The following is a 14,882-nucleotide window of genomic DNA, read 5'->3' on the forward strand; positions in this document are numbered from 1 at the left end:
ATGGGGGAAAGATGATGAATTCTGTTTTGTCCATGTTGAGTTTCAGATATCTAGTGGAGAAGAAGGATGAAATAGTGGACAGACATTGAGGGATTCTGGTTAGTAGGGAGGTGATATCTGGTCCAGAGATGTAGATCTGTGTGTCATCAGCATAAAGATGATACTGAAAGCCATGAGATTCTATGAGCTGTCCCAGGCCAAAGGTGTAAATAGAGAACAGCAGGGGCCCTAGGACTGAACCTTGTGGGACTCCGACAGATAGGGGGCGAGGTGAGGAGGTGGGGTGTGAGTGGGAGACGCTGAATGTCCGGTCTGTTAGGTATGATGAGATCCAGGAGAGGGCCAAGTCTGTGATGCCGAGGGATGAGAGGGTCTGTAATAATAGGGAATGGTCCACTGTGTCAAAGGCAGCCGACAGGTCCAGGAGGAGGAGGACAGAGTAGTGTCGCTTGCTCTTGGCAGTTAAGAGGTCATTGGTGACCTTAGTAAGGGCAGTTTCAGTGGAGTGGTGTGACCGGAAGCCAGATTGTAAGCGGTCGAAGAGGGAGCAAGAAGAGAGATGGGAGGACAGTTCAAGGTAGACGTGTTGTTCCAGTAGCTTGGAGGCGTATGGGAGAAGTGATATAGGGCGATAGCTAGATACAGAGGATGGGTCAAGAGAGGGCTTTTTGAGGATAGGTGTGATGGAGGCATGTTTAAAGCTTGAGGGGAAAACACCAGTTGTTAGTGATAGGTTGAAGAGATGGGTTAGGGTTGGGATGAAGACTGTGGTGAGGTTTGGGATGAAGTGGGATGGGATCGGGTCGAGTGCACAGGTGGTGAGATGTGATCTTGAGAGTAGAGTGGAGAGTCGATCTTCTGTAATGGTGGAGAAGTTGGTTTTGAAGGTGGAGGGCTGGGAAGTCGGGAGGAAGGGCTCTGGGGGTTGTTGACCAAAACTGTCCCTGATGTTATCAATTTTCTGCTTGAAAAATGAGGCAAAGTCTTCAGCTGAGATGAGTGGGGAGGGAGGAGGTGCTGGGGGGCGGAGGAGAGAATTGAAGGTGTTGAATAACTGTTTAGGGTTGTGAGACAGGGAGGATATGAGAGATGAGAAGTAGGTTTGTTTAGCTGTGGTGAGTGTGGTCTTGAAAGTAGTGAGGGACTGTTTGAATGCGATGAAATGCTCGTTGGAGTGGGATCTTTTCCATCTGCGCTCAGCAGCCCTGGAAGCTCGCCTCAGCTCTTTGGTCAGGCTGGTGTGCCAGGGCTGTCTGTTGATTTTGCGAGTTTTGGTATGTGTAAGTGGGGCAGCGGATTCCAAAGCTACAGCTATTGTGGTGTTATATAGAGCGGCAGCGTCATCCGCATTGTGTAAGGAACTTATATCTGTAAGAGGGAGGAGGGATTCGGAGAATGAGTGTAGGTCAAGGTGTTTAAGATTCCTGCGAGGGTGTGAAAGTTTGTGGGGTGGGGATTGTAGACATGGAGTGAAGAGGGAGGAGAATGTGAGCAGGTTGTGGTCAGAGAGAGGAAGAGGTGAGTTAGAGAGGTTAGATAGGGAGCAGAGGCGGGTGAAGATGAGGTCCAGTGTGTGGCCATCTTTGTGGGTGGCTGTAGAAGACCATTGAGTGAGGCCGAAGGAGGAAGTGAGAGATAGAAGTTTAGTGGCAGCTGAGAGGGAAGTGTCAATGGGGATGTTGAAGTCGCCCATGATGATAGTAGGGATGTCCGCGGAAAGGAAATGAAGTAACCAGGTGGTGAAGTGGTCAAAGAAGGTGGTGGCTGGCCCTGGGGGGCGGTAGATGACAGCCAGTTGGAGGTTGGAGGGGGAGTAGATGCGCACAGAGTGCACCTCAAAGGAAGGGAGGGTAACAGAGGGTGGCAGTGGGATTGGGGTGAAGGAGCAGGTATCTGACAGGAGATATCTGTCTGGGATGATTTAGCGAATCCTGCTTTGAGCAGGGGGTTGGACCAGATGGCCCAGGAGGTCCCTTCCAACTTTAAGATTCTATGATTCTATGAACTACTGGAAAGGGTGGCTCCAGCTGCATGAATAAGTAAAACTGTATTTCACGATTTCCTGTTGATTGAATATGCAAATTTCCCTTTTGATACCCAACTTTCCCCAGAAATGACCTAGCCAACTGGGCTTTATCAAGGTACACGTTAAGTAGCTGATTGTTGGGGGTGCTATCTTTTGAGAAGAGTGTACATTCTGTCATTTTCAGCTTGCTTTCTAGTGTCTGCTCGTGGACTTGGATATATACATATTTATTAAGAGAATAGTTTACATCGCCCTTAGTATCCTGAAATTGTGATCGAAGTGATGACATGAGCCTTCACTTGCCAAAGTTTATCACACCTATCATACATATCATACGATCATGAGAAAGCAGGAAACCGTCATCTTCCGCACCATCCCACCCCCAAAAATAAAAAAAAAATACTTCCTAGATAGTTTTCCGCATTCACAAGATGGGAAGTTACTCAGCTGTAGGCTTACAACATAAATCTCCTGTACTGTTTTATAACACGGAGTGGTGAGTGCAGCCTTATCGTGATGATTTCTATGGACTTGCATTACGGGAACGCAGCCGTCATGATACACAATGCTATCCTAAGAAAGTAATGGTCAATTAAAATCTATTTTTTTGTGTATTTCCAGAAAAATCTTTTGTTCGATATTCCAATGACTTTACACTCTTTCTGGCCATACATATAAGACTTGTGTCGGCTGAACCCACCATTATCGTCAGGTTCTGCCAACAGTCTAATGTGTATGGAGTCATTGACCAAATGATGGTTGGGAGATGTCAATCAGGCATGTTCAATTTCGAACTGTTGATTGCATTGTAATCCTTGAGGTAAGCCATCGGTCAGTGGTCTTCTCATAAAGAACACAGGCGCACTCAGCCGAACAAGCGCTCCTGTACATGGGAGATGGCTGTCAGACGAATTATTTTTTTTGACCGACAGACATCTAAAGTGTATGGCTTTACGTTATACTGAGGTTGACGAGGTAGATGAAGATAGGAATTGTTCACTATCCATCTAAGCTTATACTAGTATGGGGTAATTCTTACTTAACGACACACTGTCACGGTGATGAGCTGGATTTAATAATGAAGTCTTCTGCACCTGCCCTTCACAGTTTGAGTAAAGTTTCCTATCTGGAGATTTGGGTTTTTGGGCTGGCACCCACTATATATGTCGGCACTGTCTGACACCATTCCATAATGATCTAAACAGATGGTCATTTGAATAGATAAAGGTCCAATTGTCTACAAACATGTCCTTTATCCAGCCTTTATTTTAGGCTTCCTCGCTGTGACAAATCCCATATAGCAAAGCATGAAATATTAAATAAAATACAAACACATGTTATTTTCCTTTTCAATTAGTTAATATCTCCCAAACAATATACGGTATATATGTAATTTTGTATTATTTTTCCTATATACACAGGTTGTTTTATCACTGTCCTTTATTTATACTGTGTAAGTTTCCATTCCTAAATTATAGACTTCAGAGGATGTTGAGTGCATCGCCTTCAACGAATGAGACAAACACGAATTTAAAAAAAAAACTGACTTTTTCTTTTTCATTTATTTTAAACTTAAAAAAAATGTTTTTAATAAGCTCTGGTTAATTTTTTAATCTATTTTTACATACCGGCTACCATCGTGCCGGAGATGCTAGATAAAGTAAAAATTATTAGAAAAAGATTTAATAAAAATGATTTCTTACTTGAATGCTGTCACATCATCTGACAAACATTAAAAAAGAAACGAAAATAAAGCATTTTTCATATCGTGGATTATTTTTTTGCATTAGCCAAACAAATAATAATAATATGGTACAATAAAATAAGGTGCAAGATATGTTCCATTTTGCGCTTAAAAGTGAACTGAAACTTATTCAATAATCAAATCTGTTTGTTTAAAAAAAAAGAAAATATTATTGATAATTAAGGCAATAATACTAATTTTGATAATTGCCCCTTCGTTTTGTGTTTACTTCCAGCCATCTGCTTTTTCATCTGGATAATTTCACAAGTACATAATAAATAATAAAAAAAAAATAAGAAGAATATTGTGCCTGCTTAACTTTAACCATGGCCCCGCTTATTTACTAGTCACCATGCTTGATGCAGACGAGATCGTTGCCATCCTCCGAGGGCACTTACGGCACCTTCTTGACCGTAAGAGAATCCGCTGTGCCAAGTGTTGGATGTCGAGACTTAATCACTGACTTCAAAATCCTTTGTTAACAATCTAAATAGTGGCAGATCTGAAACTTCAAAGCCAGGCGGCTCCGTGTGTTTATGCCTCCAATATGTCAGAGACTTAAGCATAATGTTTTATGTATATTGCCATTATGACAGTTGGAAAGGCTAAAAAAGAAAAAGCAATTATATAATTGCTTCAAAGAATTATGCATGGGGGGATGGAGGCTTTTAAGGAACGCCAGAACAGCCTTAATTATTATATCACCTGAAGTCGAGCAGCAAAATTATGTCCCAATTATTTGTGATAAGCAATTAAGCCTCGTGTTTCAAGGCTTGAAAGAAATTCTTGTAATATTGTTTTCCTTTCAGAAAAAAAAAAAGAGGCAAGGAAAACACTCGGCTTTTATTTTTTAAAAAGAGTGTGTGGGCTCGGAAGAGAGGGGGTCATTCAAATCTTTGGAGTTTTTATTTATTTTTTTGTGTTGATATCGTGAAAGTGTTGTTTGTGATGTTTTTTTTTTTTTTCCGTTCGCGCAAAGACAATTTATGCTGCAATTCTAATTTTATTCCCCTTCCCTTCTTCCGCGGCTGTTTGAAGCCTAGACAGTATGTTATTTTTTTTAATTTTTTTTTTAATTTTTTTGCATCTTTCTTTTGCCAAGCAGTATTGACAAGAGTTTCCATTTCAAGAATGACAGCGAAGGTAAGGAGCAGTAATTATTAAAATTGCTGATGTGTTTAGAACCTTGATGAAAGCGCGAAAAAAAGAGGAGAGGAAGGAATATAGCGATAATCGTGGCAGAAGGGTATACGCAGAGGGCTAGTACACTGGCATCATTCAGCTGGCAGACTGCGGGTCGACAGCTACAACCGTCTGCCCTATCGGTTGGCACTGGGCGCCTGTTTACAGGACTTCTGCCCTCGTTCTAATCTTAAAGAAGGAATTTCTATACAAAGAAGCTGTGATAAAGGCCTTGTACCAGGGGAGGCCTTTATCACAGCTCTTCTTTTGTATGCAAGCTCCATTCTCCCAAGGATGGCAGTTAAATATACAGAAAGCCTACTCGTTCCTTGCTGTCAACAGGCTCTGAATTTAGTGAGTATTTTCCTGCTGTGACAACGCAGGATTAACATCCCCACGATCACCCAGGCCTCAAACCCTGCAATTTAATAGCTTTTTAGGTTCTCTTCTTTTTCTAAACAGCAATTAATCTCATTTTAGCACAATTTTCTCGTTTCTGAAGTCCTCTCATTGAGGAGCTGTTTTGTTCATATTTGGCTTCATCTACTCTGCATAGTCATTAGAGTCTCCAATTAATGTCACCTTTAGCTGAAGAGTACTCATTTTTATTGAGAAAATGACAGTTGCTACCATGAGCAGTGTAGTGTAATATACATTAATTGCCCCGTAACACTGGTAATTACCAGTTTTTTTCAGGCCTCTCAGTAAACCGTCATGCCTAGACAAGACTAGAGCAGATACAGAGTAGTCATTAGTCAAAGGGGCCAGTCCTGTTTTCTGTTGGTTTCTCGTTTTGTCTTAACCCTTTACCTATCAATAGCAAGAAACTCCAGAAGCCTTGTAGAAGGGTTTTTCTACTGCACGATCTAATGATAAACAATTTGAACACCTTCATATATGGAATCTGTAAGGGGTAATGTCCAGTTTATAACAATTATTAAATGCAATAATAATAATCTTTGTTTTTATATAGCGCTAACATAGTCTGCAGTGCTTTACAGTTTGTACATATTATCAACGCTGTCCCCGATGGGGTTCACAATCTAAATTCCCTATCAGTATGTCTTTAGAAAGAGGGAGGAAACCGGAGAGCCCGGAGGAAACCCACGCAAGCACGGGGAGAACATACAAACTCCTTGCAGATATTGTCCTTGGTGGGATTTGAACCCAGGACTCCAGCGCTGCAAGGCTGCTGCAGTGCTAACTACTGACCCACCGTGCTGAATTTTATTATTATATTATTATTATTATTATTATTATTCTAGCCCCATTTATTTCATGGCGCTTTACATGTGAAAAGGTGTATACATGGTAAAAAACAAGTGGAATAAACTTAATACAAGTCATGACTGGTACAGGAGAGATGACCCTGCCCGCAAGGGCTCACAATCTACAAGGGCTGGGCGAGGTTGCAGTAGATGAGGGGGAGAGCTGGTCGTGTAGTGGTTTGGTGGATCAGTGGTTACTGCAGGTTGTAAGCTTGTAAGGTCTTCACGTTCATTTTATAGGGTTTCCACGATAGGTGAGAGTCTTATATGTTGAGGTAGAGAGTTCCAGAGGAGGGGGGATGCACGGGAGAAAGCTTGTATGCAATTGTGGGAAGAGGCGATAAGAGGAGAGTAGAGAAAGAGATCTTGTGAGGATCGGAGGTTGCCTGCTGGTAGGTACCGAGAGACAAGGTCACTCCCGTCTTATCCGCTATCTCTCTGATAACTCTCTTCTCGACCCTCTCCAATCCGGTTTCTGCTCCTTACACTCTACTGAAACTGCCCTCACTAAAGTCTCTAATGATCTACTAACAACTAAATCAAATGGTCATTAGTTACTCCATGCTAATTCTCTTGGATCTCTCTGCAGCATTCGAGACTGTGGATCATCAGCTCCTCCTCACTATGCTCCGTCCCATTGGCCTCAAGGACACCGTTCTCTCCTGGTTTTCCTCCTATCTCTCTGAATCTTTTGCCAGTTCCTCCTCCTCTCACCTTCCCCTTACTGTTGGGGTTCCTCAAGGATCGGTTCTAGGCCCCCTCCTCTTCTCCTTGTACACTGCCCCTATTGGTCAATCAGTAGATTTGGTTTCCAGTACCATCTCTATGCTGATGACACCCAATTATGAGCTTCTTCTCCTGACATCACGCCAGCCTTTCTAGAAAACACCGGCGATTGTCAAAACGCTGTGTCTAACATCATGTCCTCACTATATCTGAAACTGAACCTGTCAAAGACTGAACTCCTTGTGTTTCCTCCCTCTACTAATGTACCTATACCCGACATTGCCATTTCTGTGTGTGGCTCCACTATTAATCCCCAGCAACATTCCCGCTGTCTTGGGGTCATACTTGATTCAGACCTTTCCTTTGCCCCCCACATTCGATCAATGGCTCGCTCTTGTCATCTGCACCACAAAAACATTTCTAGAATTCGACCTTTTCTTTTGACTCTGCAAAAACTCTTACTGTTTCTCTTATTCATTCTCGTCTGGACTATTGTAACTCTCTTCTAATCGGTCTCCCTCTTACCAAACTCTCCCCTCTCCAATCTGTCTTGAATGCTGCAGCCAGGATCATATTCCTCACCAATCGTTACACCGATGCCTCTACCTTGTGCCAGTCATTACACTGGCTACCCATCCACTTCAGAATGCAGTATAAACTTATTACCCTCACCCACAAAGCCCTCTATGGCTCAGCACCACCCTACATCTCTTCCCTTGTTTCAGTATACCACCCTACCCGTGCCCTCCGTTCTGCTGATGACCTGAGGTTAGTGTTGTGAGTTCATTTTCCCCTTCACTACTGAGGCCTGAGGAACTCCCTCTTCTGGTGAAGAAAGGTAGTGAGCCTGATTGTCAAACACCTGGGGCTGATGATGATGACTGGCTGAGTGGAGTTAATGACTGGATATAAGGCTGCCGACGCCCTTCTGGCCTGTGGGTGATTTATCTGTGGACTTCTAGGAAACCAGTCTGATTCCTGCTCATCTAAAGCTAAGATTTCTGCTTTGCCTTTTTGCATTAGTGTTTTGTTTTCCTTGCTTTTCTGGATTCTGCCATTCCCTGCTGGGGTGAGCTGAATCTCCTTTTGCCTGTTGCTCTGTCTTCAGAATATTCCTGAGTACTGACATAGCTTTTTTGAAGCCTAGCATCTTCAGGGCCTTTTTACTGTCAGTTTGTTGGCTCTTATTTTCATAGGGTTTTTTCACGGATTGCAGACAGCAGCCTTCCTGTCCTTTCCTATCTAAGCTAGTGTGGGCCCCATCTTTGCTCAGTCTATCTTTCTGTCTGTGTTTTGTTCTTCTTGATTCACCGTCATTATATGTGGGGGGCTGCCTTTTGCTTTGGGGTCTGCTCTGGGGCAGTTTAGATTTCCCTTTCTGTCTTTAGGCTATGTAGTCCTCCGGCTGTGATCGAGGGGCCTAGGGCATCGTAGGAGCCCCCCACGGCTACTGCTAGTTGTGTTGATAGGTTCAGGGGTCTGCAATCCGATAGGTGCCAACCTCTTTGGTTTTCTGGACTTAGCTAGCATTTCTATTTTTGCCTCCTACGGTGACTCAGTCATAACAGGTTAGCATCCTCAATAATCAGAACCTCCCACTCCCGTCTCCAAGACTTTACACGTGTTGCGCCAATTTTTTGGAATGCACTTCCCAGGTCAATACGATTAGTCCCCATTCCCCACAATTTTAAGCGTTCCCTGAAAATGCATTTATTCAGACTGGCCTATCGCCTCAACACATTAACCTAATCTATCCCTGTGTGGCACAGCCAAAAGTTTTACCATAACCAGGTCCCCCGCATCATGTTCCCACATGCTTTATGCATCCATTAGCCCTCTGTGTCTGTACTGTTACACACTTAACATTATGGCTGGTCCATACAATCAGGGCAACTGTTACCACCCACCTTTTCGTGTCTACCTCTTTCCTCATGGACTGTAAGCTTGCGAGCAGGGCCCTCATTCCTCTTGGTATTGGTTATAATCTATGTGATTATTGTTATGCTGTAATGTCTATTGTCTGTACAAATCCCCTCCGAAATGTAAAGTGCTGCGGAATATGTCGACGCTATAGAAATAAAATTTTATTATTATTATTATTAGATGTATGGAGTAGACAGGTTGTGGATGGCTTTGTATGCCATGGTTCGAGTTTTGAACTAAAGTCTTTGGTTAATGGGGAGCCAGTGAAGGGATTGACAGAAAGGAGAGGCTGGGGAATAGCCGGGGGATAGGTGGATTAGTCTGGAAGCAAAGTTTAGGATAGATTGAAGGGGAGCTAAAGTGTTAGAGGGGAGGTCACAGAGCAGGAGGTTGCAGTAGTCAAGGCGGGAGATGATGAGGGCAAGCACTAGAGTTTTTGCAGATTCTAGGTTGAGGAATCTACAGATCCGGGAGATGTTTTGAGCTGAAGTCAGCACGAAGTGGAAAGGGCTTGGATGTGTGGTTTGAAGGAGAGATCAGAGTCAAAGATTACCCCAAGGCAGCGAGCTTATGGGACTGGGGAGAGGGAGCAGCCATTTACTTTAATGGATAGGTTTGTTGGGAGAGTCGAGTGAGATGGGGTAAAGATGATGAATTCTGTTTTGTCCGTGTTAAGTTTTAGAAATCTAGCAGAGAAGCAGGATGAAATAGCGGACAGACATTGTGGGATTTTGATTAGTACGGAAGTGATATCTGGTCGGAAGTGATATCTGATCCAGAGAGGTAGTAGATCTGTGTGTCATCAGCCTAGAGGTGATATTGCAAGCCATGAGATTCTATGAGTTGTCCCAGCCTGAAAATGTAAATGAAGAAGAGCAGGGGCCTTAGCATTGAACCTTGCGAGGTGAGGAGGTGGTGTGTGAGTGGGAGACACTGGCCTGTTAGGTATGATGCAATCCAAGATAGGGCCAAGTCTGTGATGCCAAGAGATGAGAGGGTCCGTAGTAATAGGGAGTGGTCCACTGTGTCAAAGGCAGTGATCAGGTCCAGGAGAAGGAGGACAGAGTAGTGTCGCTTGGCTTTGGCAGTCAGAAGGTCATTGGTAACTATAGGTAGGGCAGTTTTATTGGAGTGATGCGGTCGGAAGCCTGATTATAAGTGGTCGTAGAGAGAGCAGGAAGAGAGATGGGAGGACAGTTCGAAATGGACATGTTGTCCCAGTAGTTTTGAGGCAAAGGGGAGAAGTGATATGGGGCGATGGCTAGATACAGAGGATGGGTCAAGAAAGGCCTTTTTGATGATGGGTGTGATCGAGGCATGTTTGAAGCATGAGGGGAAGACACCAGTTGTTAGTGATAGATTGAAGAGATTGGTTAGGGTTGGGATGAAGACTGTGGTGAGGTTTGGGATGAATTGGGATGGGATCGGCTCAAGTGCACAGGTGGTGAGATGTGATCTTGAGAGTAGGGCGGAAAGTTGGTCTTCTATAATGGTGGAGAAACTGGTTTTGGAAGAGGAGAGCTGAGTAGTTAGGAATAGGGGTTGTGGGGGTTGTATGATAAAGCTTTCTCTGATGTTATGAACCTTCTGTTTGAAGAATTAGGCAAAGTCTTCAGCTGAGATGAGTGGAGAGAGGATGGAGGTGCTGGGGGACGGAGGAGAGAATTGAAAGCGTTGAATAGCTGTTTAGGGATGTGAGACAGGGAGGATATGAGAGATGAGAAGTAGGTTTGTTTTGCTGCAGCGAGTGTGGCCTTAAAATTAGTGAGGGACTGTTTAAATGCGATGAAGTGCTCATTGGAGTGAGATATTTTCCATCTTCTCAGCAACCCTGGAAGCCCGCCTCAGTTCTTTGGTCAGGCTGGTGTGTCAGGGTTGTCTGTTGATTTTGCGATCTTTGGTATGTATGAGAGGGTCGACCGATTCAAGAGCTGCAGCTATTGTGGTATTATACAAAGCAGCAGCGGCGTCCGCATTGTGTAAGGGACTGTAGAAGGGATTCAGAGAGTGAGTGTAGATCAAGGTGTTTAAGATTTCTGCGAGGGTGTGAAAGTCTGTGTGGACCTGGAGAGGAATGAGAAGAGAATGTAAGCAGCTTGTGGTCTAAAAGAGTTAGAGATGAGTTAGAGAGGTTAGATAGGGAGCTGAGGCGGGTGAAGATGAAGTCCAGTGTGTGTCCAGTTTGTGAGTGACTGCAGAAGACCATTGAGCGAGGCCGAAGGAGGAAGTGAGAGATAGACATTTAGTGGCAGCTGAGACGGAACTGTCAATGTGGATGTTGAGGTCATATGATCAAGGCAGAGTAAATTAGGTCATAAATAACATTGGGGGTATTGCAGGGGTCAGTTGAAAAGCATACTAAAGTGGTTGCAAGAGGCTGAGGTATGGGAACGTCAATGTGGAATAACACCACACACTTCTATGATGCACTGGGCAGACTCATACATCATGGTTATTTTATTAGATTATTGCATGATGTTTGAACAGAACTTAGATAAATGGAAAATAAATTTTCACACTGGCACGGGCAGAATGATTGAGGCTGCATTATTGCCTCCTTATTTGTTTTACTCTTACTTTGAAAAGCTGGTTGGGGACAGAGTGCTTCAGATGGCTGGTCCAAGGCAGGTCCCCCTCTTCTTTACCCTTGAGAGGGTAGAGACCTGTCAGTCAAAGGGATCAAGGCGGGGAGAAGCCGGCCAGGGACAACATATCCCGGAGGACTAGTCTAAGGCAGGTCTCCAGCAGCTTCTCCCCTCTTTTCCCTAGAATTACTGGTCAGTCAAAGAGATCAAGGCAGGGAGAAGCCAACCAGAGACAGTGTGTCTTGGATGACTAGATCGAGGCAGGTCACTGGCAGCTTCTCTTCTCATCTTTTGCATAGAGAGTGTAGAGACCTGTCAGTCAAAGGGATTAAGGTGGAGGGAAGTCAGCCAAGAACAGTGTGTTTCTGATGACTAATCCAAGGCAGGCCCTCGACGCCTTCTCCACTCTTCTTTCTGCTGGAGAGGGTTGAAACCTGTCAGTCAAAGGGATCGAGGCAGGGATAAGCCAGCCAGGGACAGTGTGTCTCTGATGACTAGACCAAGGCAGATCACCAAGAACAGTGTGTGTCTGATGACTAGTTCAAGGCAGGACCTCGGCAGCTTCTCCACTCTTCTTTCTCCTAGTGTGACAGGGTCCCTGATAATATATCACAGGAGGAGATATACATCACAGAAAGGTCTATTTTCAGTGGTATGGGCTTGGAAGTTTTGTTCCAGCATTTTATGTTCAGGGGGTAAATCCTCCATTTTCTGGGCCACGCTTAGTGGGCGGTGCAGTGCGGGAGGGAACCGCCCACCATGTCTCCTCACTGGGTGTTGCCTGTATGCAATCAGGGGTGTTTGGCACATGGAGGGGAGTGTTTGGGAGTTTGTCATTGCCACAGATTTCCATGTGTCCTTGCTGGACACTAGAGTGGTCTGTGTGCAGAGATGGAGAAGCCTTCCTGCGTATGTGGCTCCAGACTGAGCCTGCATGTTGGACATTACCCAGCCTGTGTGTCCACAGGCCTGAGGGAGCAGAACCCGGCTAAGGACATTTGTATTGTCTTGCCTACGTTTACTTTTTGTTTTATTTATGGGGTTATGAAGTAAATAAACCCGCATGGCCTATGTCAAGAAATGCGCCTCCTGTTTTCATCCTGCCACACCTGAGTGAGTACAGACCCCTTACACTAGAGACGGTAGAGACCTGCAAGTCAAAGGGATTGAGGTGGGGCAAAGCTGGCCAGGGACCCCATTGGGCAGCACATACACGGCTGCAATAGCACAACCAATATCTGGTTCATGTTGCCTGTAGTTCATGCAGCTTGAATCTTATGACAGGTTTACTTTAAGTTGTGGTCTCCTTTTTAGGCTAAGTGCACACGTACTTTTTTGCCCTGCGGATTCTTCCGCGCAGAATTGAAGAAATCCACAGCATTTTTCCTGCGGATTTCTTCCTTTTTTCTTGACGGTTTTCTTGCGGTTTTCCCCTGCGAATTTGAAGAATGGAGCAGATGGAAAACCGCACAAAAGAAGTGACATGCTGCATATTTTGAACCACAAGAAAAACGCGCGGAAAAATCCGCAGCGTCTGCACAGCGTTTTTTTCTATTGATTAACATGCTACTGTACATCACAATGCGGATATGCAGCGTTTCTGCGCGGTAAAATCCTCTGCGGATCCCCTGGAAATCTGCATCATGTGCACAAGGGGTACAAGAAAAAAATGGAAAATGTTTGATTAATTTAGTAAATTGGAATGTATTAAATTAAAGTAAAAAATCGTAAACTGTATAGAAGTGAATTCCAAGGACTGTTCTCCTTTTGGGCATAATGGTTGGCGTGGTAGACGGTCGGTCGCGCTCACTGCCAATACTCTAGCCCCCCTATAGCTGAGACCTTGAGAATAACAGAGACCTTTGTTTTATCTTAGGGATAACACCTGCTTTAGGCAATCACATCTCGCTCTCCAGCAGTCTCTCTAAATGAATTTTGTCAGAAGCGTTCACATTGTGTGGCGGCGGCCAGCTAATGGAAGTGGATAGCACAATTTGTACTGAACGGGTCTTGATTTCCAGCTCACAGCTGAGAATAGCTCATCGCCCAGCTCTGGAAGCAGAAGACCTCATGATACAGCTGATTTCCCCATTACCAATCATTATCAGGAGAGATGCGCTCATGTTTATCTGTTTGTATTGGTGTGTGGCTATCGAATTGTTTATGACAGGACTAATTGAGGTAATTGCAGAGCCCGAAATTACCTGTCAGCCGTTTATTCACTTCCTCCCTGACAAACAATGACAAGTGAAGGATCCCATAGCATTGCTCATGATGGCTTTTCCGGGTGGTAATGAGGACAGTTGGGGCCCCGTCTAAATTGACACCTGCTGCCTTCTTATCTGCAAGCCTGATAAGTAACTTGTTAGCTCGGGAAAAGTAAAGTAAACCATCCAATCACTGCAATTGCTAAGCAAGGAAGCACATTTGTGGGGGGGGGGGTTGGCTACTGATGTGGAATAACTAAAGCCCCTTTTACTAAACTAATGTTTGCCAACCCACCGATATCAGTGGATTCGACCGACAGTCTAATGTGTTTGGGATCACCGGACAGATGAATGTTGGGGGAATCACGGATCTGTCATGTTCAATTTTGGATTGCCGATTTCTTTGTTCTCCTAGCAGAGATGTCAGCTGGTGGCTTTCTCGTAGAGAATACATTAGAGCTCGGCCTAATGAGCACTTTTGTATATGGAACAGCCACCTAAGATGGCTGCCGGCAGAGCAATTGGCCGAACCATCGTTCACTTGACAACCATCTAATGTGTATGATGAGCTTTACTCTTCGTGCACCATCATATGTTTCTCAGTAGTATGTAAAACCATAGGTAGCACATTGAACTATTAAAATAAACTCAGTTCTGTCATGTCTATAACACTGTTCAGCTTTTTTTCAAAATGGATCTCATCAACAAAGTTTCTACCCAACTCTCCATATTTGTCATTTTTGCTCACTTGCCATATAATACCAAGACATTAAAGCCAAATGCAGCCACTTTATACCACCTTTGTGGAGCAAGGTAGGACTGGGTTAAATCTTAGCACTGCAGGTCTTGATTAAATGCACTTACTAGCTTTGGCTAAGAACCACGGCCTCTGTTCAATAGATGTGTCAGTCTGCTGGATGTTGAGCAAAGTTCAGTGTGATAAAGCTGGTGAATGACCAGACAAAAATGTGAACTGTACCTGAGAAAGAGACATTCTGGGATTTATCTCTGAATGGAGACTGCACAGGTCAGCTAGGAAAGCTGAGAAGTCTGTGTGTTGGAGCTGCAGCCTAATCAGTGTGAGCTATGCATGGAGTTGAGCACTTTTGTCTGGTACTGGAAGCTGCAGGAGCTCAGGCTGAAAAGGATACTGAGACTGGTGGGATCGTACCACTTGTTTGAGTAAAGTTTGCTCCAGAAGAAAGGACTGTAATCTGTTCT

At 44.3% G+C, this 14,882-nt stretch overlaps 1 protein-coding gene across 12 annotated transcripts in view; it reads left to right on the forward strand.

Moving 5' to 3' along the window:
- Positions 1-14,882, forward strand: part of CDIN1 (CDAN1 interacting nuclease 1) — a 481,777-nt gene that overhangs the window by 403,553 nt on the left and 63,342 nt on the right. The window contains exon 12 of one of the 12 annotated variants that reach the window (XM_073577876.1): positions 4,876-4,913. The exons of the other annotated variants lie outside the window; for them this stretch is intronic. Within the exon in view, the coding sequence (XP_073433977.1) occupies positions 4,876-4,913 (38 nt within the window). The remainder of the gene's footprint in view (positions 1-4,875; positions 4,914-14,882) is intronic. 12 annotated transcript variants of the gene reach the window in all.

Source organism: Dendrobates tinctorius, unplaced genomic scaffold (assembly GCF_039654945.1).
Source record: "Dendrobates tinctorius isolate UK_male_01 unplaced genomic scaffold, ASM3965494v1 ptg000057l, whole genome shotgun sequence".
NCBI classification, from domain to species: domain Eukaryota; kingdom Metazoa; phylum Chordata; class Amphibia; order Anura; family Dendrobatidae; genus Dendrobates; species Dendrobates tinctorius.